The sequence below is a fragment of the Vulpes vulpes genome, chromosome 9 (genome assembly GCF_048418805.1).
Source record: "Vulpes vulpes isolate BD-2025 chromosome 9, VulVul3, whole genome shotgun sequence".
Taxonomy (NCBI): Eukaryota; Metazoa; Chordata; class Mammalia; order Carnivora; family Canidae; genus Vulpes; species Vulpes vulpes.
The window spans coordinates 103643521-103671193 of record NC_132788.1 but is presented as its reverse complement, the minus strand read 5'-3'; the positions used below and the strand labels follow the sequence as shown (position 1 = coordinate 103671193).

Here is a 27673-nt window from a genome sequence, read left to right as displayed (position 1 = left end):
TTATTTATTCCTGAGAGACACAGAGAGGCAGAGACACAGGCAGAGAGAGAAGCAGGCTCCATGCAGGGAGCCCAATGTGGGACTCAATCCCAGGACTCCAGGATCACGTCCTGGGCCAAAGGCAGGCGCTAAACTGCTAAGCCACCCAGAGATCCCTCCAATAAAGAATTTTTAAATTAAAGAATACACACACACACACACACACACATATCTTTTTTTAAAAAGACCTATAGCTATTTAATAACACATTTAACAAACTACAGTATAGTGTAAACATAGTTTTCCTATGTACTTGGAAACCAAAAAAAATCATTTGGCTCTTGTTACTGTGGTGACCTGGAACTGAACCTGTAGTATTGAGGTCTGTCTGTATTTGACTTATTTTGGACAAAAACTTAAATGCAAAAATACCACAGCTGCCTTTAGAACCTGTGGTCACAGTGTTTGCTGGACTCTTTTTTTCCTTTTGTTTCATTAATAGGAATTTACGTGTTCTCACCATTCTTCTGGTTTTATTTTTTTCACCTAGCACATCTATAGGCAATGTTCAGAGCTTCTTAAATACACACAACTGGTATTTGCAACTGTATTGCAATGTATTGATACAGCTAGATGTAGTCGACTCAATTTGATTGTTTAATAGTATTTCAGGTGCCTTCTTAGCGCAGCCGGCAGCGCCTCAGTCTCATAATAGTATTTCATTATATGAATATCCCAGCTTATGTCTCTTATAAATGCTGTGGCAATGTCCTTGAAAAAGGCTTCTTGGACCGTCTCTATGTAGAAGCAAAAATACTGGGGTGTGGGTTATATGCTTAACTTTGGTCTAGAAAACTCCATAGTGGTGGTGCCCACTTAACCCTTTGAGCATTGTAAGTTCTCGTTTCTCTGCACTTATCCCAACACATGTCCTTTTTAAATTTGCTAACCTAGAGGGTTTGAATGGTATCTTGTTCTGAACTTCTTATAGTTAACTTAATGAGGCTAAATACAGTTTTTTTTTTATTGTAATTTCCAAAAAATCTGGTTACCAATGTTACTAATGGCCACCTCATTCACTTCTTAAATATTTTTAGGTTTGTCAACAGCCTGAATGTGGACAGTGTAAAGCCTGTAAAGATATGGTTAAGTTTGGTGGTAGCGGACGGAGCAAACAGGCTTGCCAGGAGAGGAGGTAGGTTTCGCCAACGCTGTTCTTGCCGCAGAGGAAAATGCTAGTTTTGTACAGGAAGGTGGACCGAAAGGCACAGAGCTGGCAGCCTTCCCTTGTCTAGCATTGTCACCCGGCCTGTCCCCTGTCTAAACAGCCCCAGTAGGTTTTACTGATGAAAGAGGACTTGCTTATAACAAGTGAATTTGTAGGTGCCCCAATATGGCCATGAAGGAGGCAGATGACGATGAAGAAGTCGATGACAATATTCCAGAGATGCCATCACCCAAAAAAATGCACCAGGGGAAGAAAAAGAAACAGAACAAGAATCGGATCTCTTGGGTTGGAGATGCTGTCAAGGTAATCCTGGAGAAGACGGTCTACTTCCTGTCATACATCTGCGAAAGGAGTTGTCTCCTGTCCTCTTTCATGGAGAAACCTGCTCATTTTTGCCTCAGAGAGGACCAGGGCCAGTGGGAGAGGCCAAGGCCCTTAGCCATGCATCAGAAATGTGTGTGCCCCAGACTCCATTTTGCTAACATTCCAAAATGGGCATTTGACACTGTCCTCAGTGTCAGGCTGGTTCTCCTTTGAAGCTTATTTCAAAGAGAGCCATCATTGCCCCCTCTGGTTGGGGGTATGGGTGTTTTTGTGGCACTAGCAGATTGCCTCCCCATAGTTCTATGATTGTCTAAGGCACAACTTTTTTAACAAAGCTGGAGAGCAAATGTTCTTTCACCGTTGCTTACTTGATGTCTGTAAGCCAAAGGTCTGGTCTGTAGCGTGAGGCTTACCCATGCCAGGTGCTGTTATAGGTCTGGACGGGGCTCAGCCCCTGTCCTGTGGTCCTGATCCTCTAGTACGGGGGGGTAGGCACGTGTACTGCCCTGTGGGTAGAGGGCTGGAGGGAGGTTGGGGGCTTGGAGGCTTCCTGAGGAAGCAGCATCTTAGCTGAGACCCAGAAGGTTGGCGAAGAACTAGCCAACAAAGATCTGGGGGAGAGTCAGGTGGAAATTAGCTTTCCTTGTGGAAGAAGTAGGTCCTCACAGCTGACAGGAGTTGGGACTAGAATGTGGCCTTAGGACTGTGGCGAGGAGTTGGGATTAGTGCTGTTTAAAATCAAATGCTGGAATCTGACTTGTTGCTGACACTGAAGGGCAGAGCTGACAAGGAGTGCCTGTGAGTGCTCTTCATGCAGATTTCCAGCCAAGGGAGGTAGAGATTTTCTGTAGTAGCCAGGTCAGTAGAGCTTTGTGTCTTAATGAAATTATTAGGAATGAGGCTTTTACATAATGTAATAGGAACAAGCAGGTCAGGCCTACCCTGGACCTTCAAACCCATCCTCCCCTGAAATGAAGCTGTCATTTGCAGACTGATGGGAAGAAGGATTACTATAAGAAGGTTTGCATCGATTCAGAAACCCTGGAAGTGGGAGACTGTGTCTCTGTTATTCCAGATGACTCTTCAAAACCGCTGTATCTAGCAAGGTTTGTATCTTTTCCTTTGCTTGACTTCAGAAAACACTTTCTCTTAGACAACTGGGAGAGGCTTATGTGCAGATAGCACAGCGGTTCTTTGCTAGGCTCACTGCAAAAAGAAAATGAGTTCCCCTAAGTAGACTCAGTCCAGACTTGCCAGTCAAGTGAGGGACTTTCTTCCAACTCCAGGGTCACTGCGCTGTGGGAAGACAGTAGCAATGGGCAGATGTTTCATGCCCACTGGTTCTGTGCTGGGACAGACACAGTCCTTGGAGCCACATCAGACCCCTTGGAGCTTTTCCTGGTAGATGAATGTGAGGACATGCAGCTGTCATACATCCACAGCAAGGTGAAGGTTGTCTATAAAGCTCCATCGGAAAACTGGGCCTTGGAGGTGAGTGGCCAGCGCCCGTTGGATGCCCTTCCCTCACATGCGTGGGGTCCTGGCTGACACCGGGTCCTTGTGCTCAAAGGGAGGCATGGATCCTGAGGCTCTGATAACAGAGGACGACGGAAAGACCTACTTCTACCAGCTGTGGTATGATCAAGACTATGCGAGATTTGAGTCCCCTCCGAAAACCCAGCCAACGGAGGACAACAAGTACAAGTGAGTGCCAGGACTGGGCTCCGGTGGTGTTCTGGGGCGCTCTGCTGCTCTGTGCATCACTCCTGACTTTCATGTGCTTCTGTCTGGCAGGGTTTCTTTCCTGCAGTAATCCAAGTCCAGCCTGACTTGGTTGCAGTTGCTTTAAGTCTATGAACAGCCTGGGCGTGGGGTTACCTTCATGAGAAACTCTCCTACCCAGGAGCAGAGTGTGTCTGTTTGTGTGCTCTTCGGCATTTATGCTACAGACCTTGCATGTTTCCTTGTGTTTCTTAGATGCTTTCTTTCATAAGTGATACCTTTGATGCCACTGTATTCTAACTGGCAAGTGACTGCTTTTAGAGAGGCTCACTTTTTAAAATTTCCTTCAGATGTTCAGTGCCCCATGCCTTCCTTTGTAACCTCTGTACCTTACTTGTTTGGACCAAATGTGGCATTGGTGCCTCTTAGGGCAGCAGCGATGCTGATGGGGCGAAGGCTGGGAGGGCTGGCAGACATGCTTCTGGTGCTTCTCCAGTCAGCCTGGTGCGCTGCCTTTTGACTTGATCTCTAATGAAGGCCATTTCTAGCTAATGTTGAATTTTACCAACTAGCTTTTCAGCCTTTAAAGATAATAGTATGAGATTCCTTAGACATGGAGTTCTGACTGGAATATTCTTTACTGTATTCTATATTCTGTTTGTCTTCTGGGTTTTGCTTTTTTTTTTTCCTTAGGGTTTTTATCAAATACTCAAAAGTAGGATTGGCTTGTCATTTTTTTGTGTTGTGTCTTTGGTCCCAAGTAAGGATTTTCAAAGTGCGAACAGAAACTAAAGGAAAGCTAGTTCCTTCAAATACCTGCAGATATTCTCCATTGGTCATCAGAGTCTCTGAGACCACTGACTGCTGCTACAGCCACTACCAATCAGCTCAGGGTCTTTTGCTTCTGTCTTTCACTCCAGGTTCTGTGTAAGCTGTGCCCGTCTGGCTGAAATGAGGCAAAAAGAAATTCCAAGGGTCCTGGAACAGCTTGAAGACCTGGACAACCGGGTTCTATACAGCTCAGCCACCAAGAACGGCATCCAGTATCGAGTGGGTGATGGCGTCTACCTCCTCCCCGAGGCCTTCACGTTCAAGTGAGTGCCCCCTTTGCCCAGGTCATAGTCGTGAGCTCTGGGCCAGTACAGGGTTGGCTTTGCAGTGTCCTCCACTCTGGATCCCAGGACTAGTTGCTGCCTAAACTGTCACTGTTGTATCTATGGTGTCAGCGATAGCCAGCCCTCCAGTGTATAGGGAGTCTAGCTCATTGCAGAGTGAAGCTGTAAGCCTCAAGGACGTCCGAGCGTGCGCTGGCTAAGGGGGCGCTGGTGCCAGAAGTGGGGCCCTGCCCAGCCATGAGGCTCCAGGGCAGAGACCATCTCCTCTTAGTCCCTGTCTGTCTGTGGGAGGAGTGCCTCGCCTGCCGGGCTCTTAGGATGAAGTTGGTTGCAAGCACTTAGCCCAGCACCTGGCCTAGAGTAGAGCTTGAACGAATGTGAGTTGTAATCCTATTTACCAGGAGGTATTGAGACCTCTTTGCTCATCAGAGGGTTGGGGCTGTTCGGGGACAAATCCAAGGAATTTCCAACTGGATCCAATCTTTGTCCTAGGAACTAGTGCATGATTGCCTTTACAGCCAACCTTTCTGAACTTCATCTGCCGATTTGCAGTTGCATTTTCCTCCAGTGCCCGCCCTCAATTCAATTACTGTGAATTGCAGAACAGAGGGCAGGGTCCCCTCAGCCTTATATAGTTGGTGCTTGTAGCCCCCTGAGCTCCCCTGTCCTTTGTGGAGCGGGGGATGCCCAAAGTGCTGTCTGCCCCAGTGCTCACTGTGCAGCAGGGCGTCCACACAGGTGCTCAGAAGCACCTTTGGAACCTGTCAGGCTAAGGCAGCCTGGTAGGAAAGTCTGGCAGCTAATTTCCTGAATGGCAGCCTCGAAAGTGTGTAGCCTAATTAATGACCAGCTTTGCCTTCAGAGGCCAAATTTCGGCTTGCCTAGTCCATGAGTCTCTGCCCCATTCTTTAAGTAGCATCACCTCTAGTAGCACCTCAGTTGGGAGAGCATAGGTCATGCCTTGGTAACAAGCCCACAAATGGGGAGGTTTCCTTCTTGCCTCTAATATGTGTCCATCATGGTTCGGCAGGACACTTGACTGGTTGGGTCACTCAGGGAACCAAGCTTGTGGAACCACTGCCTTCTCATAGTTGCCAGTCTGAGCCAAGGGAAAGTGTGTTGGAGGTTTTCCTGGCAGTTTAGTGTTCACATGACACGCAAGAAATGTTTGTGTGTCACGTCTCACACTTCTTGAACGGAATGAGTCACAGGCCAGGAAGTGCAGTCCTTTCATGTGGCCAGGAGCTGGGCATATTCAGGCAGTGTCAGCAGCTACTGTAGCCAGCAGTGCACACATGGAAGGTGATTATTTTTATCTTATTTTTTAAAGATTTTACTTACTTGAGAAAGTGAGCATGCACACGAGTTGGGGCGGCGTAGGGAGGGGCAGACAGAGGGAGAAGCAGGCTCCCCACTGAGCAGGGAGCCCGATACAGGGCTTGAACCCAGGACTCTGAGATGATGACCCGAGCTGAAGGCAGACATTTAGCTAACTGAGCCACCCAGGCATCTCAAGAATGCTCATTTTAAACTAGGAATGAGATTTAATATTTCTCTGTAAATCTCTGGGCGCTTAGCTACATTAGCTTATAAAGTGTTTGGATTTAAGTAGTAGTTGTTATTGGCTGGTCAGGCTGACGTAATTGCTTTTTATGGTTTTGTGTTCAGTTATGCATGATTCTTGCTTCTCTGCAGCATCAAGCTGTCCAGTCCCGTGAAACGCCCACGGAAGGAGCCTGTGGATGAAGATCTATATCCAGAACACTACCGGAAATACTCTGATTACATCAAAGGCAGTAACCTGGATGCCCCTGAGCCATATCGAATTGGCCGAATAAAAGAAATCTTCTGTACCAAGAAAAGCAATGGGAGGCCTAATGAAACCGACATCAAGATCAGAATCAACAAATTCTACAGGTCTGTGAAGGCTTCTGCTCTTTCAGAAGGCATGACTCTTCTAGAAGTCTGAGATGAGGTGGAAACTGTTTTTTTAGGACTTTGGTAGAGGTGGCTGTTTTTCTAAGTGTTTCCAGTTATCTGGTGGATGCTGACAGTAACTTAATTATATTTCATAGTCTTTCTGTAGACCTCTGTTTTGAAGCAGTGGCTTTCTCTCCCCCAAAGAAATCCTTAAGCAGAAGTCAAGCATATGACAAAGTCAGGGGTAGAATGTCGTGGGCTTTGCCATCTATTTAGGATTGTCTGAGTTCTGCCCCCAATTCCTCCCAGGTGCCCCTCCCTGTTTCTGGGGTTCCTCTCTGTCCTTTTCCCAAGTTCTTGGCTTCACTCAGTCTGCTTCTGGGATCCTAGTAACTCCTAGTTGGTTAGGAGCTAACTTGAAACTAATCAAGGACAGTTGTAAGGTTGCTTCACTTACCTAGTGTATGTTAAAGATTTTTTTAAAAGTCTTTATAATCACTTTTTAAAAATATTTTATTTATTTATTCATGAGAGACCCAGAGAAAGAGAGGCAGAGACACAGGGAGAAGCAGGCTCCTGCATGGAGCTGGATGTGGGACTCGATCCCGGGATGCCAGGATCACACCTGGGCTGAAGGCAGACACTCAACTGCTGAGCCACCCGGGCGTCCCTGTAATAATCATTTGTATCGGAAAAGAAATGAGAAGTCTGGCTAGTAGAGGCAAGAGAAGGAAACTCCAGATGTTTAGTAGGCAGCTGTTTGTGATGCAGGGCTGGCTTGTTTGGGCTAGTCATGTGCTGGCTCCTTCATGCCCATCATTTGCTGAGTTCATGGCAAGGAATCACATTTAGCTGGTGGTGCCAGCTAAAGGGGATAAAAATCAAGCTGACCTAACTGGGGTTTGCAGTCTTCACCCATGGTTTTCTGAACACCCCCAGAAATGTGGTGCCATTTAATTCTTTGTCAGTTAACAGCAAAAGAAAATTGCTAACAAAAGACTTACATTTTCAGGCCAGAAAACACACACAAGTCTACCCCAGCAAGTTACCATGCGGACATCAACCTGCTTTACTGGAGTGACGAGGAGGTGGTGGTGGACTTCAAGGCCGTGCAGGGCCGCTGTACTGTGGAGTATGGGGAGGACCTGCCTGGGTGCCTCCAGGACTTCTCAGCAGGGGGCCCAGACCGCTTCTACTTCCTTGAGGTGGTACTCTGGACTTACTGGAGGGAGGGGCTTCAGGTCAAAGTCCTAGCCCCCAGGAAAGTAGCTGAATTACCCAGAGTCTGAATCCATGGTATTCAAGTTCTGGAACTTAACACGTTTTTTTAATTTTTTTTTAATTTTTAATTTTTAATTTTTTTAAATTTATTTATAATAGTCACAGAGAGAGAGAGAGAGAGAGAGAGAGAAGCAGAGACACAGGCAGAGGGAGAAGCAGGCCCCATGCACTGGGAGCCCGACGTGGGACTCGATCCCGGGTCTCCAGGATCGCGCCCTGGCCCAAAGGCAGGCGCTAAACCGCTGCGCCACCCGGGGATCCCCTAACACGTTTTTTTTTTAAAGCCAAAAGTAACATCTGAGTGTCCTTGTGCACCTCCAGTTTATTTGGAGACTGTTAGGTGGCCTCTGCTAGCCCTACCAGCATCTTAACATGAGTTAGGGAAAGGTACCACTTTCCCTGGCAGACTTGGTCCTGCCCCTCCGTCCCTTCACCTATAGCCAGGTGATATCTGTACAGCTGAGCAGTGGCTCTGGTAATTGAGAAAGGATCTGGGCGTCTTGTCAATGAAGCTAGTCACTTTTGAACGTGGTTCTTCGGTGTCAGGTCATCTAAAGTTGATACATACCTGCGTTTCCCCCAGGTTGCACTATGGGTGGTTTAATATATCACTTTTGCCTATGTTTAGAATGCGTAGTCCAGGTACTTACAATAGCAGGAAGTCCAATGTTGGCCATGTACAATGTTTGTATCGTAGAACTCTCTCCCTTCCCCGCCCTGTTTCCAGTGTAACAAAATCAAAATATTCTTATAGATGGCTAATCTCTTATGGCCATGATTTAGGGGGAAATTAAATGGATCTTTATCAGATTAACTTAAATTGTCTTTGTTAGAAAAGGGACCAGTGTGTTTCTCTGCCAGACTGTTGTGATTTTTTTTTTCCTTCTTAGGCCTATAATGCCAAGAACAAAAGCTTCGAAGATCCTCCAAACCACGCCCGTAGCCCTGGAAATAAAGGGAAAGGCAAGGGTAAAGGTACGTTGTTTTTCCCACATTCTCTTCAAGTCTCTTACATAATTCAGGGACTAATGAGTCATCGTGTATGAAAACACAGCTTCTGATGTCACCTCGTTCTTTGCTGTGAATTCAAAATGAGGGTTTAAGGAGAGCAGGTCAGGGGGCTCTGACTGACTTGTGGCCTGTCTTCCAGGGAAGGGCAAGGCAAAGTCTCAAACATGCGAGCCAAGTGAACCAGAGACAGAAATTAAACTTCCGAAGCTTCGGACCTTGGATGTGTTTTCTGGCTGTGGGGGGTTGTCGGAAGGGTTCCACCAAGCAGGTAAACACCGTGAGGTTTTTCCCGCGTAACTACCCAGAAGGCCTTTCTGGCTCTAGTCACAGTTCTGCCTCAAGTATGATTCTAGGGACTTCTTAGCACACATTTGTCCTCATATGTCCCAGGCATCTCAGAAACACTGTGGGCCATCGAGATGTGGGACCCTGCAGCCCAGGCGTTTCGGCTAAACAACCCTGGATCCACGGTGTTCACGGAGGACTGCAACGTGCTGCTGAAGCTTGTCATGGCTGGGGAGGCAACCAACTCCCGTGGTCAGAAGCTGCCTCAGAAGGGAGATGTGGAGATGCTGTGCGGTGGGCCGCCCTGCCAAGGGTTTAGTGGCATGAACCGCTTCAACTCTCGTACCTACTCCAAGTTCAAGAACTCCCTGGTGGTTTCCTTTCTCAGGTAAACGGAGTTGAGGCGCCTGTTTCAGGGCTGCCTGAGGGCAATGAGACCACCAACCCTGGGGCTGCAACACCAAGTGTGCCAGCGGCCAACAGTAGTGGGGTTAGCCAGAGTGGCTGCTGGAGGCCCGGTGCGGTGGCCAAGCGCCCAGCCTTTGCTTCCAGGGAGTAAGTGGCTGGCTTCTTGGCCAAGACACTTGGGGATTTGAGGGGTATGGCATCCCAACAAGCAGACATCAAACATTTGGGTGTAGCTTCTGGTAGATAAGCCTTCCCATTCATTTCGTGCGTGCAGATGACCCTCGTAGTCTCTCCTACCTCCCACAGCTACTGTGACTACTACCGGCCCCGCTACTTCCTCTTGGAGAACGTCCGGAATTTTGTTTCCTTCAAGCGCTCCATGGTCCTGAAGCTCACTCTCCGCTGCCTCGTCCGCATGGGCTATCAGTGTACCTTTGGCGTGTTGCAGGTGGGCTTTCCTTGGGGAAGGGGGCAAAGGGGGGCAGAGGGGTGTGGACAGGAAAGGGGCTCAGTGGCCCCTGGACTGCGGCAGGTTGTCTCTAACTGAAGAGAGAGTTGAATGGGATAGGCCTGTGGTGCTGGGGAGGGAAGGGGAGGTGGCGGCTGGGGCCTGTACTCACTTCTTAGCACACATCTGTCCTCATATCTGTCCTAGAAGCTCGCAGCTTCTAGGTCTGGGGAGCACAGAACTGGTGTGCCAGTAAGTCCATCTGTGTCTTAGGGTCTCAAGAGTCACATCTGCTTGTGCATGAGGGGGGACCATGTGTTTCTCTCCCCTTTCTTTTGAGATGGAAGGGTGGTGGCCAGCTGTGGAGCTCTAGGTAGCAGTTAGATCCCCATGGGTGGTGGTGAAGGCAGAATTGCAGGAAGATGCAGACTAAACCATTACGGTTTAACAGAAGTATCTCTTGGGTCAATGTACACACGTAGAAACCTTAGGAGAAGGTGGGAGATCATACTCCAGGTAGCTACTGGTAGCTTTGTGTGAATAGATAATGGGTGATCAGAGGGAACTAGGCTTTATCTGAAAAGCAGCTAGTCTATATATCCGTTCAGCAGCTAATGATATAACTAAAGCTGAAGCTACGCTCAAAAATGAGAAGGGAGTCTGGCTGGAAGGCAGTGAGATAGTGTCTGCATGAGCAACGTGCTGGCTCCCTCGCCTCCTGGCTCCCCCGTGTCTAGCCCAGTGCCCCACACTGGGAACACTGGGTCTTGGGCTCACCAGTCAAACCTTGTTGGCAGCTCTTGTGCCCACTTGCTGCTAGGTCAGTAGCAGGGCTCCGTGGCTCTCTGCCTGCTTTTCTCCCAAGTGCTGAGATCATGAGCGCTCTTGTAGAGCTCTCAAAAGAGCTGGCTGGAAATGCCAGCAGGGTTTACTCCCATCTTCTCCAGAGACTAGTGGCCATCGCACAGGATCTTTTGTCCTTCATCTGGTCCCACTTACTCTTATTGGGGGTAAACCTGCTGAGTTTATTAGGGGCTGGTTGGAAGTGCCCGCTTGACTGTGCATGTCTGGCCCTCTCCTCAGGCTGGTCAGTATGGCGTGGCCCAGACTCGGAGGCGGGCCATCATCCTGGCTGCGGCACCCGGGGAGAAGCTTCCCCTGTTCCCAGAGCCGCTGCATGTGTTCGCGCCCCGGGCCTGCCAGCTGAGTGTCGTGGTGGATGACAAGAAGTTTGTCAGTAACATAACCAGGTGGGAGCCCCGCTTGTGTATGGTGCTTGTTACCTGGGAGGTTTGCTTATCGACAGGTCTCTCAAGAGGCCTGAGTAAGGAGAACGTGTTAGAGCAGTCAGTGTGGTGTTTGGCCTGGCGTACAAGCACTATACCAAACCTTTGGTCTTGCCCTAACTCTGGGTGAGCGCTGCACGCAGGGCAGCGACTGGACCTGGCTGTAGTCGTGAGCGGAGCCCGTACCCTAGCTCGTCCTCGTCGTAGACAGGGTCTAAGAAGAATGCTGCCCTTGTGACCTTGGGCGGCCCTTTGACTTCTGAGCTAGGTCATCCTACCCGGAGGGGGCAGTGGCAGCAGTCAGGATATGGTAGCTGTGATGGGAGGAGCAGCAGGACCCTGGTTCCCCAGAGTCCTCAGCTATCTGCCGTGCTGTTGCAGGTTAAGCTCGGGCCCATTCCGAACCATCACAGTGCGGGACACAATGTCTGACCTCCCTGAGGTCCGGAATGGAGCTTCGGCACTCGAGATCCTGTACAACGGGGAGCCTCAGTCCTGGTTCCAGAGGCAGCTCCGAGGCTCCCAGTACCAGCCCATCCTCAGGGATCATATCTGTAAGGTAATGGCACCTTGGCAGAGCAGCGCTGGCCTGCTTGGACCAGTGGCCCCATGAGAATGGGGTGTGTGGTTGGAGCCCAGCCAGGGCTTGGGGTCAGAAGCAGGGTTTGAGCCTGGTCCCTTCCTGCTCACCCTCGATTGGCGTCCTCTCAGCTGGCTCTTCCCCCCCCCCATCCCCACCAAGCCTCCTGCTCTTCTTTTTGCCACTACCATCTGTGCCTTCTGCAGCACACAGTCACTTAGAGCGTCAGAGCTCCTGCTCTTTCTAAATAGGTGTCAGAAAAGGAAAAAAAAAAAAAAAAAATATATATATATATATATATATATAAATAAATAAATAGATAAATAAATAAATAAATAGGTGTCAGGCCACTACCCCCCTGACTGACCTCATCTCTTCTGCCCATGTTCTCTGTGTTCTCCCAGATGTGCCAAACCCAGTTCTTCCTGTAGCTGGTTTTCTGATCCTGCTGGGCTCAGCTCATATGTCACCACCTCCGAGAAGCCCTCTCAGCTTGTCCTAAGCTGTCCCTTCACCCGTTCTCCTCCAGACTATTCTAGGTCCCTGTTCTGTTTATCTTCATGGCACACGCAGTCCCCAGGTTGTGGACTTGGGCTACTGTTTATCTCCCAAGATGTGATACAAACCCCTTCAGGGTTCCTCATCACTGATGTCTCCAGTGCCTAGAACAGAAGTGCCCAGACTACCTCAGGGGCTTAAATGCTCCCTGGATGAAGTGACAGCTGGGCCCTGCTGTGCCTTTTCAGGACATGAGTGCATTGGTGGCCGCCCGCATGCGGCACATCCCTCTGGCCCCAGGCTCAGACTGGCGTGACCTGCCGAACATTGAGGTGCGGCTCTCTGATGGCACCATGGCCAGGAAGCTGCGGTACACATACCATGACAAGAAAAACGGCTGCAGCAGCACTGGGGCCCTCCGCGGGGTCTGCTCCTGTGTGGAAGGTGGGGACCCTACTCATGCCCTGGGTGGGGCTTCCCTTGGGTTTTACTTTGAACACCCTTGCCCCTTGCCCCCTTAGATTCTGATCACCTGCAGCAGTCCAGAGGACTCCTGGCAGGAGATACCAGGGACTGCCACTCCCTGACCTGAAGCCCCAAGTGAGGCACAGACATGCCAAATGAAGACATCTCTGCTATAAATAGATGCTGAGAGCATCAAATGATAAAGCTTCGTGGATGGGGACTGCTGGCTGCTCTGTCCCTCCCATTCTAGAACCACAGTCTCATTGCAACTCTCTCTTCTAGCGGGCAAAGCCTGTGACTCCGCGGCTAGACAGTTCAACACCCTCATCCCCTGGTGCTTGCCCCACACCGGGAACAGGCACAACCACTGGGCCGGCCTCTACGGACGTCTGGAGTGGGATGGCTTCTTCAGCACGACTGTCACCAACCCTGAGCCCATGGGCAAGCAGGTGGGTCTGAGGGCTGGGGTCATGCCCTGGGAGGGGACAGCAGCACGGGGTCAGCCAGTGGGAGTGGCCCATTGGAAGCTAGTGCTCCTCACTTCCCTCCTCCTGCTCCAAATGGCAGGTGGGCCCAGTCTTGTTCCCCTTCCCCACCTTAACCTTTCACCCCCAGGGCCGCGTTCTCCACCCTGAGCAGCACCGCGTCGTGAGCGTGCGGGAGTGCGCCCGTTCCCAGGGCTTCCCGGATACCTACCGGCTGTTTGGCAACATCCTAGATAAGCACCGACAGGTCAGTGGGGAGTAGAGCGGGGCCTGCTTTTCCTCCGTCCTTGACGAGGGACTGAGTGGTGTCCCACAGAGGCCAAAAGGGGAGAGAGGCCCCTCTGCCTGACCCAGAGGAAGGGTGTGTCAGCAGGACTCATGTGGTCCCTTTTAAGGGGACACTGAGCACCCAGATTTCAGTGGCTGGTTGGCCTCAGTACTCCCAGGAAAGGGGACCCTATCCCTAGGGCCCAGGGACTCAGGGTCAGGCATTTTTAAGCACGTCAGCTGCCATTTACAGCTTTGAGGCAGGTTTAGCCCAAAGTGGGAAGTTCTAGGGCACTGAACTCCAGTGAGGGAGCAGAGTAAATGTGCAGTGGTAGGAACGAACCAAGAGTCTCTCACTGATCTCAAGGGGGGTTGAGTTGGGCAGAAATACGCTTAAGAAACACCCAAGTAATGCCTCCACGAGGCTCACAAAGCCAGCAGTGCCTAGGGATTAGAGCAGAAACCCCCTGCCTTGCCACTGCCCAAGTCCTGTTCTCTAGAAACAACCTCTCTTAGCCAGAAGTGAAGCATGGTGACTTCTATATCTGGATCTGAGTTTTTTTGTTTTATAGAAGCAATTTTCTGGGGTTCCCTGGGTGGCTCAGCGGTTTAGCGCCTGCCTTTGGCCCAGGGCGCGATCCTGGAGTCCCGGGATCAAGTTCCACATCGGGCTTCCGGCATGGAGCCTGCTTCTCCCTCCTCCTGTGTCTCTGCCTCTCTGTCTGTCATAAATAAACAAATAAACTTTTTCTTTTTTTTTTTTTTTAATTTTTTATTTATTTATGATAGTCAGAGAGAGAGAGAGAGAGAGAGAGAGAGAGAGAGGCAGAGACACAGGCAGAGGGAAAAGCAGGCTCCATGCACCAGGAGCCCGACGTGGGACTCGATCCCGGGACTCCAGGATCGCGCCCTGGGCCAAAGGCAGGCGCTAAACCGCTGAGCCACCCAAGGATCCCAACTTTTTCTTTTTTTTTAAGTTTATTTAAAGAAGCAATTTTCTTTTTTTAAGATTTTATTTATTTGAGAGAGAGAGGCAGAGAAAGAGAGAGAGAGAAAGGCAGAGACACAGGCAGAGGGAGAAGCAGGCTCCATGCAGGGAGCCTGATGTGGGACTTGATCCGGGGTCTCCAGGATCACACCCTGGACTGAAGGCAGCGCTAAACCGCTGAGCCACCCTGGCTGCCCTGGATCTGAGTTTACCTAAAGCCCTTTAAAGGCCCCTTGACATCAGGTTTGGGGTGTGAAGGTGGGCAGATGGGAGGGTCCCAGAGCCATCATGGCGGAAGTGCTCTGGTGGCCCATAGGAGCAGAAGACCTGGAGCTGGTGCTGACCCCGGCCACGCCAAGCCAGGCATCTCCCCCTTGCCTCCTGCAGGTGGGAAATGCTGTGCCACCGCCCCTGGCCAAAGCCATCGGCTTGGAGATCAAGCGCTGTATGTTGGCCAAAGCTCGAGAGAGTGCCTCAGGTACAGTGGGGGCAGTGGGCGTGCAGCTGGGGGGGACCCTCTCCTCAGGCCTGGCTCAGACCCTAGCCCAGGCGGCCTGAGAATCCCTAGGGAACCCCTGTGAGCAGTTGCAGTCTCACTGGATATGCATTCCGAGCTCCTGCAGGTGCTTATTTGGTGGGCCATTAGCGTCAACACCTGGCTGTTAATGTAGCCCCCAATTTGAACCTGTTCCGCTTGCCCGCTGCTTAGGGTAATCTATGTGTGCTCTGTAATGACTCTGCCTTTTATTTTTCTTTAGTTAAAACCAAGGAGGAGGAAACTGCTTAAGGACTAGTTTTGCCCTCCCGTCGCCCTTGTTTCTGGCACCAGGGATCCCCAACATGCACTGATGTTGTATTTCTAACATGTCAAAATCTGTCAGTTCAAATGTGTCGTTCACAGTGTTTGTGGCCTTGGCTGACATGGAGCTGTTCTGTGAGGTTTGCTTATCAACTAATGACTTAGTGATCAAACTGTGCAGTACTTTGTGCATTCTGGATTTTAAAAGTTTTTTATTATGCGTTATATCAAATCTACCACTGTATGAGTGGAAATTAAGACTTTATGTAGTTTTTATATGTTGTAATATTTCTTCAAATAAATCTCTCCTATAAATCACCCTGGCTGGTGACTTGTGATTTGAGGGGCTTTTGGTTGCCTCTCAGCTGAGTCTGGATGAGCACGGCCTCCTCAGAGCTGAAGGGGACTCCACAGAGCTTTGTCTGAAGTTTGGAGCATTTCAGGTGTGCCATGTAGGTGCTGGGGGATGGGGTTTAACTTGTGACCATTTTGACCAATGAGATGCAAGTGGAACTTGATAGTGTAGGCTTCCAGGAAAATCTAAAGCAAGTCTTACTTGGCCTTCCGCATTGTAGCCCTTCTTTGCTCTAGACTAGGAGTGGGATGCCTGGTGGTGCAGCACCCAAGTCTCTTGTGACCATGAGAGTAGAAGCCTGTGTAGTGGATGGTGGAGGAAGAAGAGTGGCGTCACTCAAGAGCCCTGGCCTGATAGCCACTGATAGACCCTCCATGTAAGAATCTGTTAGGTAGGCTCTCTGGGAAGTCAGCCTAATTGAATCCTGAATTCTAAGACCAACAAACCAGCTCTTTGGTTTATCTTTGGGAAAGGACTTGGCTATAAAATGCCAACAAAGCAGAAGCAGACAAAGAAGTGTTAGTCACCAGCACACAAGACACAGAGGACCACTGGTAAGATGGTAAGTAATACCTGTCCCACCACCTCTACCAGTAAATGGTGTGCTCGGTGGCCCTCTAGCTGTAGCTCTCTCCTCGGTGAGTCACAGACATCTTAGTCATAGGAGTGAAGGGACTACACATAGTCCAAACATAAAAACTTAAAACCACCTCCATCCCAAGAGGTTAGAGGTGTCCCTCCTGTTAGACTGTTCGAAAGAGCGCTGTGTTGAACATCGTAGTACATGCTTTTCCGTCTCTTTCTGGGAAATATTGGGGGTTCCTGGATCATTGAGTGTAAACATTTTTTTTTGTTTGTTTTCCTTCTTTCTTTCTTTGAAAGATCTTATTTATTCTTGAGAGACAGAGACAGGCAGAGGAAAGAGAAGCAAGCTCCATGCTGGGAGCCCTATGCAGAACTTGGTCCCAGGACCCTAGGATCACGCCCTGAGCTGAAGGCAGAAGCTCAAACCACTGAGGCACCCAGGTGCCCCTCCCTCTAAAGCTTTTAATGCTGCTCCCACCAGCAGTGTCAACTTCCCTTTTGCCTATCCTGGCTTTTGCTTCTTTAAACCTTGTCAGGAATAGAGAAAGTCTTGTTAATATTTTAAAGAGTGACTGAACATCTTCACCTGTCTGGTGGCCCCTGGATGTTGTTCCTGGTCTGATGCTGCATGACTTGGTCCTTGCTGGTTGCTATTTGGGCATTAGATTTCCCCCCTCTTGCTTGTTGCTCTTGTCATGAGTTGTCCCATCTTTGCCATATAGGAATCTTATTTTTAGGGGTTAGATTTCTATTTGCTTTTCCATTATTCAGAGCCTTCCATTATCCCTGTCACCCAGAGCATAGACTAGTGTTTTCTTTATTTCTGTGACCTCTCCTTTTTAACATTGCTTTTGTAAGGATGAAAATAAACCCCTCGGCTTGCTTATTGACCAGGTAGCAAATGTACATGGTAAACACAGCAGCTTGACATAGTACCTGGTAAAGTTCCCCTATCGGGTTTTATTTTCCTGTTATACATTGTTTGCCCCCCTACTTTTTTAAAAGCTAAACATTTCATTTAGAAAGTATATTGTGAGGGGGTGCTTGGGTGAGTCAGTCCGAGTCAGTCCGTTAAACATCCAACTTGATTTTTGGCTCCCGTCACAATCAGGGTCATGGGATTGAGCCCTGCGTCAGGCTGTGCTGGGGGGGGGGTGGTCAGTGGGGGAGGCTGTTTCAGGATTTTCTCTCCCTCTGCCCCTTCCCTTCGTCTTTTTTTCTAAGTATATTGTGAGTAGAATGAGAATTATGTTAAACCTTTTCCCCATTCCTAGACCCCTTGACCCAGACAACAGAATCCTTACCTCCTTCTGAGGTCCTCCTCTGCCCGAGTCCAGCGTGTCTGTCTTTTCCCTGCTCTAAACGGTGCCACTGATTAAAACTACACCTCAAAGGCTGTTCTACTTGCGGATGTCTTGCTGAGCTCTTGGTTTGGTTCTGTTTTGTTTCTGTCGGGGTCTATTAGAAACCAGTCCTGAACGTACCGCTTGTATGTTGATAAATGAACCCACATCCTCAAGCTGTAGAACGTTTCCATGGCTGCAGAAACCACTTATGCCCCTCCCCCCCATCACTGCCCCCCTTCCCCTGCTGCCAGGCAACCTCTGGTCCAACTGGGTCTCCATAGAGGACTTAGAGCTATTCAGTTCAATGTAGGCTCATGCATCTGGTTTTTCACTCAGCATGTTTTTGGGACTCATCTGTGTTGATATCTATCACCAGCTTGTCCCTACTTACTAAGTAGAAGGAATGCCTTTATTTTAAACTGTTTATCGGGGCGCCTGGCTAGCTCAGTCAGTGCAGTGTGCAACTCTCCATCACAGCATCGTGAGTTTGGGGCCCATGTTGGGTGTAGAGATTACTTAAAAATGGCTTATGAAACAGTTTACACGGGCAGCCTGGGTGGCTCAGTGCTTTGGTGCCGCCTTCAGCCCAGGGCATGATCCTGGAGACCTGGGATCGAGTCCCACATCAGGCTCCCTGCATGGAGCCTGCCTCTCCCTCTGCCTGTCTCTGCCTTTCTCTCTCTCTGCCTCTCTCTCTGTCTCTCATGAATAAACAAAATCTTTACAAATAAAAAAGAAATAAACAGTTTACTTTTGGGGGCGCCTGGGCAGATCAGTTGGTTAAGCGTCTGTCTTCAGCTCAGGTCATGATCCCAGGTCCTAGGATTGAGCCCCGTAGCGGGCTCCTTGCTCAGTGGGGAGCCTGCTTCTCCCTCTGCCCCTTCCCCAACTCGTACTCCTGCCCTCTTTAAAAAAAAAAAAAAAAAAAAAAAAAAAAGTTTACTTAAAAACTTTGTTTTGGGGACGCCTGAGTGGTTGAGTCTCCCTTTGGCTCAGGTTGTGACCCCGGAGTTCCAGGATCAAGTCTCACATCAAGCTCCCTGCATGAAGTCTGCTTCTCCCTCTGCCTTCATCTCTGCCCCACGATCTGTGTCTCTCATGAATAAATAAAATCTTTTTTAAAAAATTTATTTTTTTATCCTTTTGTATTTAGAAACTACTGTGTAGTTTCTAAATACAGTGGGCAGTTGGTCAAATGATGGTGTGTACATTTGTTCCTGTGTCTGAGTCCACATCTACAGGACATTTCTAGTGGTTGAGTGACAGTGTCAAACTTTAGATGTGGCATATCTTCTAAAATCCTAGTGGCTATTTTTATAGTGGTTACATTTAACTTATAGACTTATGGGGAAAAGTAATCTTAATGACAAGCTTGCCTTTCTAAGAATAGGGTCAACCCTGGTTAACAGATATTTTTATGTCCCTCAACATTTCAAAGTCTTCATTTAGATACTACAGATTCTTTCCTTTTTTTTTTTTTTTTAAAGATTTTATTTATTTTAGAGAGTGTGCATGTGTGTGCTGCTGGAGGGGCAGAAGGAGAGGAAGAGGGAAAGAATCCCAAGCTGACTGCACTGAGTACAGAGCCTGAGGGTCTCGATCCCAAGACCCTGAGATCATGACCTGAGCTAAAATCAAGAGCTGGACCCAAGTGTCCTGACACTGCAATTTTTTTTCATTAAGATTTTATTTATTTGGGCAGCCTGGGTGGCTCAGCAGTTTAGTGCCGCCTTCAGCCCAGGGCATGACCCTGGAGACCTGGGATCGAGTCCCACATCAGGCTCCCTTCATGGAGCCTGCTTCTCCCTCTGCCCATGTCTCTGCCTCTCTTTCTGTGTCTCTCATGAATAAATAAAATCTTTTTTAAAAAATGTATTCATGAGAGAGATAGAGGCAGAGACACGGGCAGAGAGAGAAGCAGGCTCCCCTGTGGGGAGGCTGATGCAGGACTTGACCCAGGACCCTGGGATCACGTCTTGAGCTGAAGGCAGATGCTCAACCGCTGAGCCACCCAGGGGTGCCTCGATACTGCAGATTTCTTAGCTTGATTCCTAGGTATTTAACCTTTCCATCACCGACATAAAAGGGATTTCTATTTTGTTCTTTCGGGGGAGATGGAGAGGGGAAGGATGTTACTTTCTAAGCAGTGGTCCTTTGCCTCTAAAGACTGACTTGTATTGATTATTGACTTTATGTACTATGTGTGGTGGGTTGTTGTTGTTGTTTTTAACCTAGCCAACCTGCTGGCGCACCTGAGTGTTTCAGTGGATAAGTGTCTGCCTCGGCTCAGGTCGTGATCCTGGGGTCCTGGGGTTGAGTCCTGCATCAGGCTCCCCGAGGGGAGAGGGGGAGGGTGGTAAGGGCCTGCTTCTCCCTCTGCCTATGTCTCTACCTCTCTCTCTGTCTCTCATGAATAAATAAATAAATAAATACTATCACCCCCCCCCCCAAAAAAAATCAAGAAAACCTAGCCAATATGCTGAATTTGCTTATTTTTGTGATACTTGTGTCACTTGCTTAACCGACTGAACCATCCATGCCGGCACCCCTCATTTAGCATGTTTTTGATGTTCATCCATGTTGTGGCAGACATCAGAACTTCATTATTTTTTGGATTGAATAACACTCCATTGTCTGACACACCGCATTTTGTTCATCTGTCAGTGAACACTTGGATTGTCTCCACTGGCTATTGTGAGTCATGCTACAATGAGCCTCGTGTAGGAGTATCTGAATCCCTCTCTCAGCTACTCGGAGCACATACCTAGGCGTGAAATTGCTGGATCATAAGGCAATTCCTATGTTTAACTTTTTGAGAAACTCTCAAACTTTTCCACAACATCTGCACCATTTTATATTCTCATCAGCAATGCCCAAGTGTTCAAGCCCCTCTGCATCCTTACAAACACTTATTTTTATTAGTGAAATAATAGCCACCCTCGTGGGTGTGAAGTGGTATCTCATTGTTTGCTTCAGGTGTGTGTATGTCCATATATGTGTGTGTGTTTAATTTTAAACTTGTTTAATATTGTGATTTTAATTTTTAAATTTAATTTTTAAAAAGATTTTATTTAGGGATCCCTGGGTGGCGCAGCGGTTTGGCGCCTGCCTTTGGCCCAGGGCGCGATCCTAGAGACCCGGGATCGAGTCCCACGTCGGGCTCCCGGTGCATGGAGCCTGCTTCTCCCTCTGCCTGTGTCTCTGCCTCTCTCTCTCTCTGTGTGACTATCATAAATAAATAAAAATAAAAAAAAAGATTTTATTTATTTATTCATGAGAGACACAGACAGAGAGGCAGAGACACAGGCAGAGGGAGAAGCAGGCTCCATGCAGTGAGCCCGACATGGGACTGATCCCGGGTCTCCAGGATCATGCCCTGGGCTGAAGGCGGCGCCAAACCGCTGAGCCACCCGGGCGCCCCCTAAATTTAATTTTTAATTTTAATTTAAGCCCTTTATGGTAAATACATATAAAATACCATTTTAACCATTCTTCAGTGTCCAGTTCGGTAGCATTAAACACATTTGCATTGTCGTGCAGTCCTCACCCCTGCCCCTCTCCAGAACTTTTTCATCTTTCCAAACTGAACCTGTCCCCAGGAAGCACTACCTCCCCATCCCGAACTCCCATCATCACTTTCTGTCTCTGTAAATTTGACTGCAGGGACCTCCTGGCAGTGGAATCATACAGTATTTGTCCTTTTGTGTCTGGCTTCTTTCACTGAGCATGATGTCCTTAGGGTTCGTCCGTGTCTTAGCAGGCGTCAGAATAGTCCCTCCTTTTTAAGGCTGAATAATAGCCCGTTGGATGGATGAACCCCATTTTGTATATCCACTCATTTTTCAACAGACACTGGGCTTGCTTCCACTTTTCACCGATGTGATCCATGCTACTTTGAACAGTTACCAATATCTATTTGTGTCCGTACTTTCAGTTCCTTTGAGGATATACCCAGAAGTGGGATTGCTGGATCATATGGTAATTCTGTGTTGAGTTTTTTTTTTTTTTTTTTTTTTTTTTTTTTAGAACTCCCATCCTGTTTCGACAACAGCAGGTTAGTCAACGAAATAAACATTCAAGGCACAGCTAGAACCCTTTTTTGTGGCTCCCAGATCCCATCTGCTGCTTCCCCAGACGTAACCACTATCAGCATATTGCTTGCTGTGTCTCCTTCCTATCTGAGTTTTTCTACCGTTCCCACATCTGTGAGTCCATAAACCTAGCATTCTCTATGTCTTTAAAAATACTTAGATATGTGCAATAAAATAGCATTTACCATCTGCAACCTGCTTTTCTCTCTCATGCATGTTTTGAGTTTTTGAAGAAAGACAAGCTATAGAGAAAGTACATTGTATCCCAGAACAGCCAAAATGAGTGGTCAAGCACCTTTTCCCCTTTTTATGTTGTGAGGAAGCCCAACGCCCTACCATCATCTGTCACCTTTGCCCACATTCACATGCAGTCATCATCTGTGACTAGGAATAGAAAACTTAGGTGGATAGTGTCCTACAACCACTGATAACTTAGGTAGATCATGTTCTACAACCACTGACTGAGCACCAACTCTGTTCCAGACCTGGTGCTTGGTCTGGGCATGTAGCAGAACAACAAACCAGCACTGTCTCTTCCTGCCTCAAGACCAAAGCAGGTGGACAAAATCCACAACGAACAAGGTGGTTTTATTTTTTTAAGATTTTGAGAGTGTACACAGAAGCTGGCGGCAGGGCACGGCAGAGGCAGAGGGAGAAGAGACACCACGTTGAGCAGGAAGCCTGATTCGGGGCTCAATCCCAGGACCCCAGGTCATGACCTGAGCCCAAGGCAGCCAGACACTGAACCAACTGAGCCACCCTGGAGCCCTATGAAAAAGGTGATTTAATTAATTAATTAATTAATTAATTTTAAAGATTATATTTATTTATTCATGAGAGACACAGAGAGAGCAGCAGAGGCATAGGCAGAGGGAGAAGTAGGCCCCATGTAGGGAGCCCGACATGGGACTCTATCCTGTGTCTCTAGGATCATGTCCTAGACCAAAGGCAGCGCTAAACCGCTGAGCCCCCCAGGCTGCCCTGATTTTATTTAAAGGATGGGAAATGCTACGAATAGAACTGAGATAGAGTGACTGAACTTTGCTTTGTTCCTCTCCAGATTTTTTTTTTATAATTTTTTTTAAATTTTTATTTATTTATGATAGGGACACGGTGTGAGAGAGAGAGAGAGAGAGAGAGAGAGGCAGAGACACAGGCAGAGGGAGAAGCAGGCTCCATGAACCGGGAGCCCGACGTGGGACTCGATCCCGGGTCTCCAGGTTCGCGCCCTGGGCCAAAGGCAGGCGCCAAACCGCTGCACCACCCAGGGATCCCTGATTTCTGTTAGTATAGGTTGGTTTTGCCTGTTGGAGAATTTCACACAAATGATGTCAAAGTCAGGGGGCACCTGGGTGGGTCAGTGGTTGAGCGTCTGCCCTTGGCTCAGGTCATGATCCCAGGGTCCTGGGATCAAGTCCCACACTGGGCTCCCTGCAGGGAGCCTGCGTCTCCCTCTGCTTATGTCTTCACCTCTCTCTTGTCTCTCATGCATAAATAAATAAGATCTTTTTTAAAAAATGGTATCTAGGGGATCAATTGTTTGGTGTCTGTGATATGCATCCATGTCATCATGGGTGTTAGTTTGCTCCTTTTCTTTGCTCCATTGGAGAGATGAACCACAGTTTGTCTTTGGCTATCCATTCATCTGCTGATGGACTTTTGTGTTGTGTTATGGGCTGAAATTCATGTTTCAAAATTCATGTTTCAGCCCTAACCCCTAAGACTTCAGAATGTGAGTGTATTTGGAAATCGAGCCTTTACAGAAATAATTGAGTTAAAATTACATCATTAAGGTGGTCCCTAATCCAATATGACTGGTGTCCTTGTAAGGACCACGTGATGACACGGAGAAGAAGGCCATCAACAAAGCCAAGGATAGAGGCTTCCGAGGGAACCAGTCTGCTCAGCACCTTGATCTCAGACTTCCAGCCTGCAGGACTGTGAGAAAATATATTTCTGTTGTTTAACCACCCCCCCCACCCCCCCCACCCCCGCCGTCTGTGGTCCTGTTGTGGCAGCCCTCACACACTAAGCCAAGTTGTTCCCTGTTTTGGCCATTGTGAATAAAGCTGCCAGGGACATTTGTAAATATTCTAACACGTGGCTTTTTGTGGACGTGCATTTACTTTGGGTGTTTATTTTTTTTATTTTTTTTTTTTTAAATTATTATTTTTTTTTTTTAATTTTTTTTTTAAATTTATTTATGATAGTCACAGAGAGATAGAGAGAGAGGCAGAGACACAGGCAGAGGGAGAAGCAGGCTCCATGCACCGGGAGCCCGACGTGGGATTCGATCCCGGGTCTCCAGGATCGCGCCCTGGGCCAAAGGCAGGCGCCAAACCGCTGCGCCACCCAGGGATCCCGTACTTTGGGTGTTTAAATTAAGATTTTATTTATTTGGGATCCCTGGGTGGCGCAGCGGTTGGGCGCCTGCCTTTGGTCCAGGGCGCGAACCTGGAGACCCGGGATCGAATCCCACATCGGGCTCCCGGTGCATGGAGCCTGCTTCTCCCTCTGCCTGTGTCTCTGCCTCTCTCTCTCTGTGTGTGACTATCATAAATAAATTTTAAAAATTAAAAAAAAAGATTTTATTTATTTGAGAGAGAGCATGAGAGAGAGAGAGAGAGAACACAAAGGGGGTGGGAGAGGGGCAGAGGGAGAAGCAGACTCCCCGCTGAGCAGGGAGCCCAACGCAGGGCTCCTGGGATCATGACCTGAGCCAAAGGCAGAGGCTTAACCCACTGAGCCACCCAGGCGCCCCCATGCATTTGTTTCTTTTTTCTTTTTTTTTTTAATATTTTATTTATTTATTCATGAGAGTCACAGAGAGAGAGAGGCAGAGACACAGGCAGAGGGAGAAGCAGGCTCCATGCAGGGAGCCCGATGCGGTACTCAATCCCGGGTCTCCAGGGTCGCACCGTGGGCTGAAGGCAGGCGCCAAACCTCTGAGCCACCCAGGCGCCCCCATGCATTTATTTCTTATGGAAAATACCAAGAGGTAGAATTGTACATCCTGAGATGTAGCAAATCGCCCTGAAGCTGCCACTTGCTGGAGGATGGTATACCCTGCACGTCCTGATGTCCCTCCTCACGTGCTTTGCACAGCTGGTCTGGCTGCTGTCCTGGCTGCTGTCCTGCAGAGATTCTGGATGCAGAAGAATGTTGGTGCTACACACAAGAGCTGTGGGAGCTTTTTTTCCCCATCCACTCTTGGACTCCAGCTTCTCACTTCCTTAGGCTCCCCTGGGGCCTCTTATTTTTGCTTAGGAAATACCTGACTTTTTGTAACAGTGATATATACCTGATGTTTAAGAAAAAGTGTTGCATAAAGAAAAACACCAAAAAGGAAGTAAAGATGAAGCCAGATCAAGACACCCAGAAGCATCTGTCTTTAGTGGTTAACATCCTTCTCTGCACCCACGAATGTGCAGTTTCTCTCCAGGGGTGGCACTTGCACAGATGGGGCAACATTGAGCAAATCCTTGAGCCAATCCCTTATTTAGGATGAATGCACTGTTTTCAGATTTCTTTCTTTTTTTTTAAGATTTTATTTATTTATTCATGAGAGACACAGAGAGAAAGAGGCAGAGACACAGGCAGAGGGAGAAGCAAGAAGCAGGCTCTACGCAGGAAGCCCGACTCGGGACTCGATCCCCCCCGTCCCCAAGATCACGCCCTGGGCCGAAGGTGGCGTTAAACCCCTGAGCCACCCGGGCTGCCCTATATATATGTGTATACTTATATTTAAAGCAAAATAACATACACATGGTAAAAAAATTTAAATATAGTAGAAAAGTCGCAAAACAAGCTTTCTTCCCCTAATGTCTTCCTCCTGAAGCATCCCTCAGAGAGTTTGGTATTTCTTTTTATTTTATTTTATTTTTTTTTTTAAAGATTTTCTTTATTTGAGGGAGAGCATGAGTGGGGGGAAGGGGTAGAGGGAGAAGGAGAAGCTGACTCTCTGCTGAGCAGGATCCCTGGGCTCGATCCCAGGACCGTGAGTTCATGATCAGAGTCAAAGGCAGACTCTTAACCGACTGAGCCACCCAGGAGCACCGAATTTGATAGTTCTTTTCAGAAAATAGTTTGCATATATCAACATATATGTGCTATTAAATATTTACACAAATTGGTCCCTATAACCTATGCCTTTTTACATCTTGCTTCCTCCTAGTATCTTGAAGATATATATATATTTTTAAGCATAACCACAAACGGATCTACTTCCTTAATTACATAGATTGTGGCATAGTGTACCATAATCTATTTAACCTATAATGGACAGTTTTTGCTTTCATGAACAATACTGTACATTTATTCTTGTATCTTCACATTTATAAGTTTTTCTCACAGGTGGAATTACTAGCTTGCTCAAAGGAAAACAGGTATGAGTGAATCAGATGAAGAGGTACAAACTTCCAGTTATAACCACATCTTGGTGGTGAAAACTACAACATAGGGAATAGTCAATGATATTGTAATAACTTTGGTGGCAGGTGGTGACTGCACTTTTTTTTTTAATTTTTATTTATTTATGATAGTCACACACAGAGAGAGAGAGAGAGAGGCAGAGACACAGGCAGAGGGAGAAGCAGGCTCCATGCACCGGGAGCCTGACGTGGGATTCGATCCCGGGTCTCCAGGATCGCGCCCTGGGCCAAAGGCAGGCGCCAAACCGCTGCGCCACCCAGGGATCCCCCTCTACAGGCTTCCAAAGCAATCTTTCTTGCAATAAAATATGGTCCCAATGGGTTACCATTCAAAACATGTCATGGGGCAGCCCTGGAGGCTCAGCGGTTTAGCGCTGCCTTCAGCCCAGGGCGTGACCCTGGAGACCCAGGATCAAGTCCCAAGTCAGGCTCCCTGCATGGGGCCTACTTCTCACCCTGCCTGTATCTCTGCCTCTCTCTCTCTCATAAATAAATAATAAAATCTTAAAACAAAAAAACACATGTCATGACCTCACCCATACTCACAGCCTACAGGGTAAAGAGCCTACACTCTTTAGTCTGCTTTAAAAAGTCCTTTAGGGATCCCTGGGTGGCGCAGCGGTTTGGCGCCTGCCTTTGGCCCGGGGCGCGATCCTGGAGACCCGGGATCGAATCCCACGTCGGGCTCCCGGTGCATGGAGCCAGCTTCTCCCTCTGCCTGTGTCTCTGCCTGTGTCTCTGCCTCTCTCTCTCTCTCTCTCTCTCTCTGGGTGACTATCATAAAAAAATAAAAATAAAAAAATAAAAAGTCCTTTATGGGGGCTCCTTGGTGGCTCAGTCAGTTGGGCATCTGCCTTCAGCTTGTGTCAAGGTCTTGGGGTCCTGAGCTGGAGCCCTGCATCAGGCTCCCTGCTCAGCGGAGAGTCTGCTTCACCCTCTCCCACTTCCCCTGGTTGTGCTCTCTTGCTGTCTCTCTGTCAAATAAATGAATAAAATCTTAGACTGCTTGGCCACACAAACCTAAATAAATGAATAAAATCTAAAAAAAAAAAAAAGTCCTTTATGATCTAGTTCCTACCTTGCCCCAAATGCCCATTAATGGAGCACTTAGTGTGGGCAGACCCCCCTGAGTGCTGGGCACCCAAGAGGTGAACAAAGCAGGGAAATGTCTGCTTTCTGCAGATGACCTTCCATGCAGGGGTTCTCAATTTTTTTAAGAAAAGATTTTATGTATTTATTCATGAGAGACAGAGAGAGAGAGAGACAGAGAGAGAGAGGCAGAGACACAGGCAGAGGGAGAAGCAGGCTCCCCGCAGGGAACCTGATGTGGGACTCTGATCCCGGGTCTCCAGGATCACACCCTGGGCCTGCCTGGGCCAAAGGCAGGCGCCAAACTGCTGAGCCACCCAGGGATCCCCAGATTCTCAACCTTTTTACATTATTGCCCCTCTAAAGGAGAAAAGTGGAATTATTTTTAATTTTAAAAATTTTTTAAGGATTTTATTTATCTACGAGAGAGAGACGAGAGAGAGAGAGAGAGAGAGAGAGAGAGAGAGAGAGAGAGAGAAGGAGCAGGGGAGGGGCAGAGGGAGAGGAGACTCTGCTGAGCTTGCAGCCCGACGCGGGGTTCAGTCCCAGGACCCTGAAATCATGACCTGACCTGAAGGCAGAAGCTCAATCGACTGAGCCACCCAGGTGCCCCTCTTTAAATTTAATTTCAGGGCAGCCCCGGTAGCTTAGCGGTTTAGCGCCGCCTGCAGCCCAGGGTGTGATCCTG

The 27673-nt window shown here is 48.2% G+C and overlaps 1 protein-coding gene and 1 long non-coding RNA gene across 2 annotated transcripts in view; both read left to right on the top strand.

Annotated features, from left to right (window-relative positions):
* The window catches only part of DNMT1 (DNA methyltransferase 1), a 26273-nt gene extending 10866 nt beyond the window's left edge, over window positions 1-15407 (top strand). Inside the window, exons 7-25 of the mRNA XM_072721511.1 lie at window positions 1077-1174; window positions 1363-1510; window positions 2522-2637; window positions 2818-3022; window positions 3102-3235; window positions 4174-4347; window positions 6064-6285; window positions 7301-7493; window positions 8460-8544; window positions 8720-8848; window positions 8971-9253; window positions 9580-9721; window positions 10805-10971; window positions 11389-11566; window positions 12334-12529; window positions 12833-12999; window positions 13166-13282; window positions 14678-14768; window positions 15049-15407. Of these exons, the coding sequence (XP_072577612.1) occupies window positions 1077-1174; window positions 1363-1510; window positions 2522-2637; window positions 2818-3022; window positions 3102-3235; window positions 4174-4347; window positions 6064-6285; window positions 7301-7493; window positions 8460-8544; window positions 8720-8848; window positions 8971-9253; window positions 9580-9721; window positions 10805-10971; window positions 11389-11566; window positions 12334-12529; window positions 12833-12999; window positions 13166-13282; window positions 14678-14768; window positions 15049-15077 (2874 nt within the window). The 3' untranslated portion in view covers window positions 15078-15407. The remainder of the gene's footprint in view (window positions 1-1076; window positions 1175-1362; window positions 1511-2521; window positions 2638-2817; window positions 3023-3101; window positions 3236-4173; window positions 4348-6063; window positions 6286-7300; window positions 7494-8459; window positions 8545-8719; window positions 8849-8970; window positions 9254-9579; window positions 9722-10804; window positions 10972-11388; window positions 11567-12333; window positions 12530-12832; window positions 13000-13165; window positions 13283-14677; window positions 14769-15048) is intronic.
* LOC140593964 (uncharacterized) lies at window positions 13784-14358 on the top strand. The gene is made up of 2 exons (XR_011994478.1): window positions 13784-13889; window positions 14244-14358. It is a non-coding gene; the product is annotated as an uncharacterized lncRNA (long non-coding RNA).
* Window positions 15408-27673: the final 12266 nt, after the last annotated feature.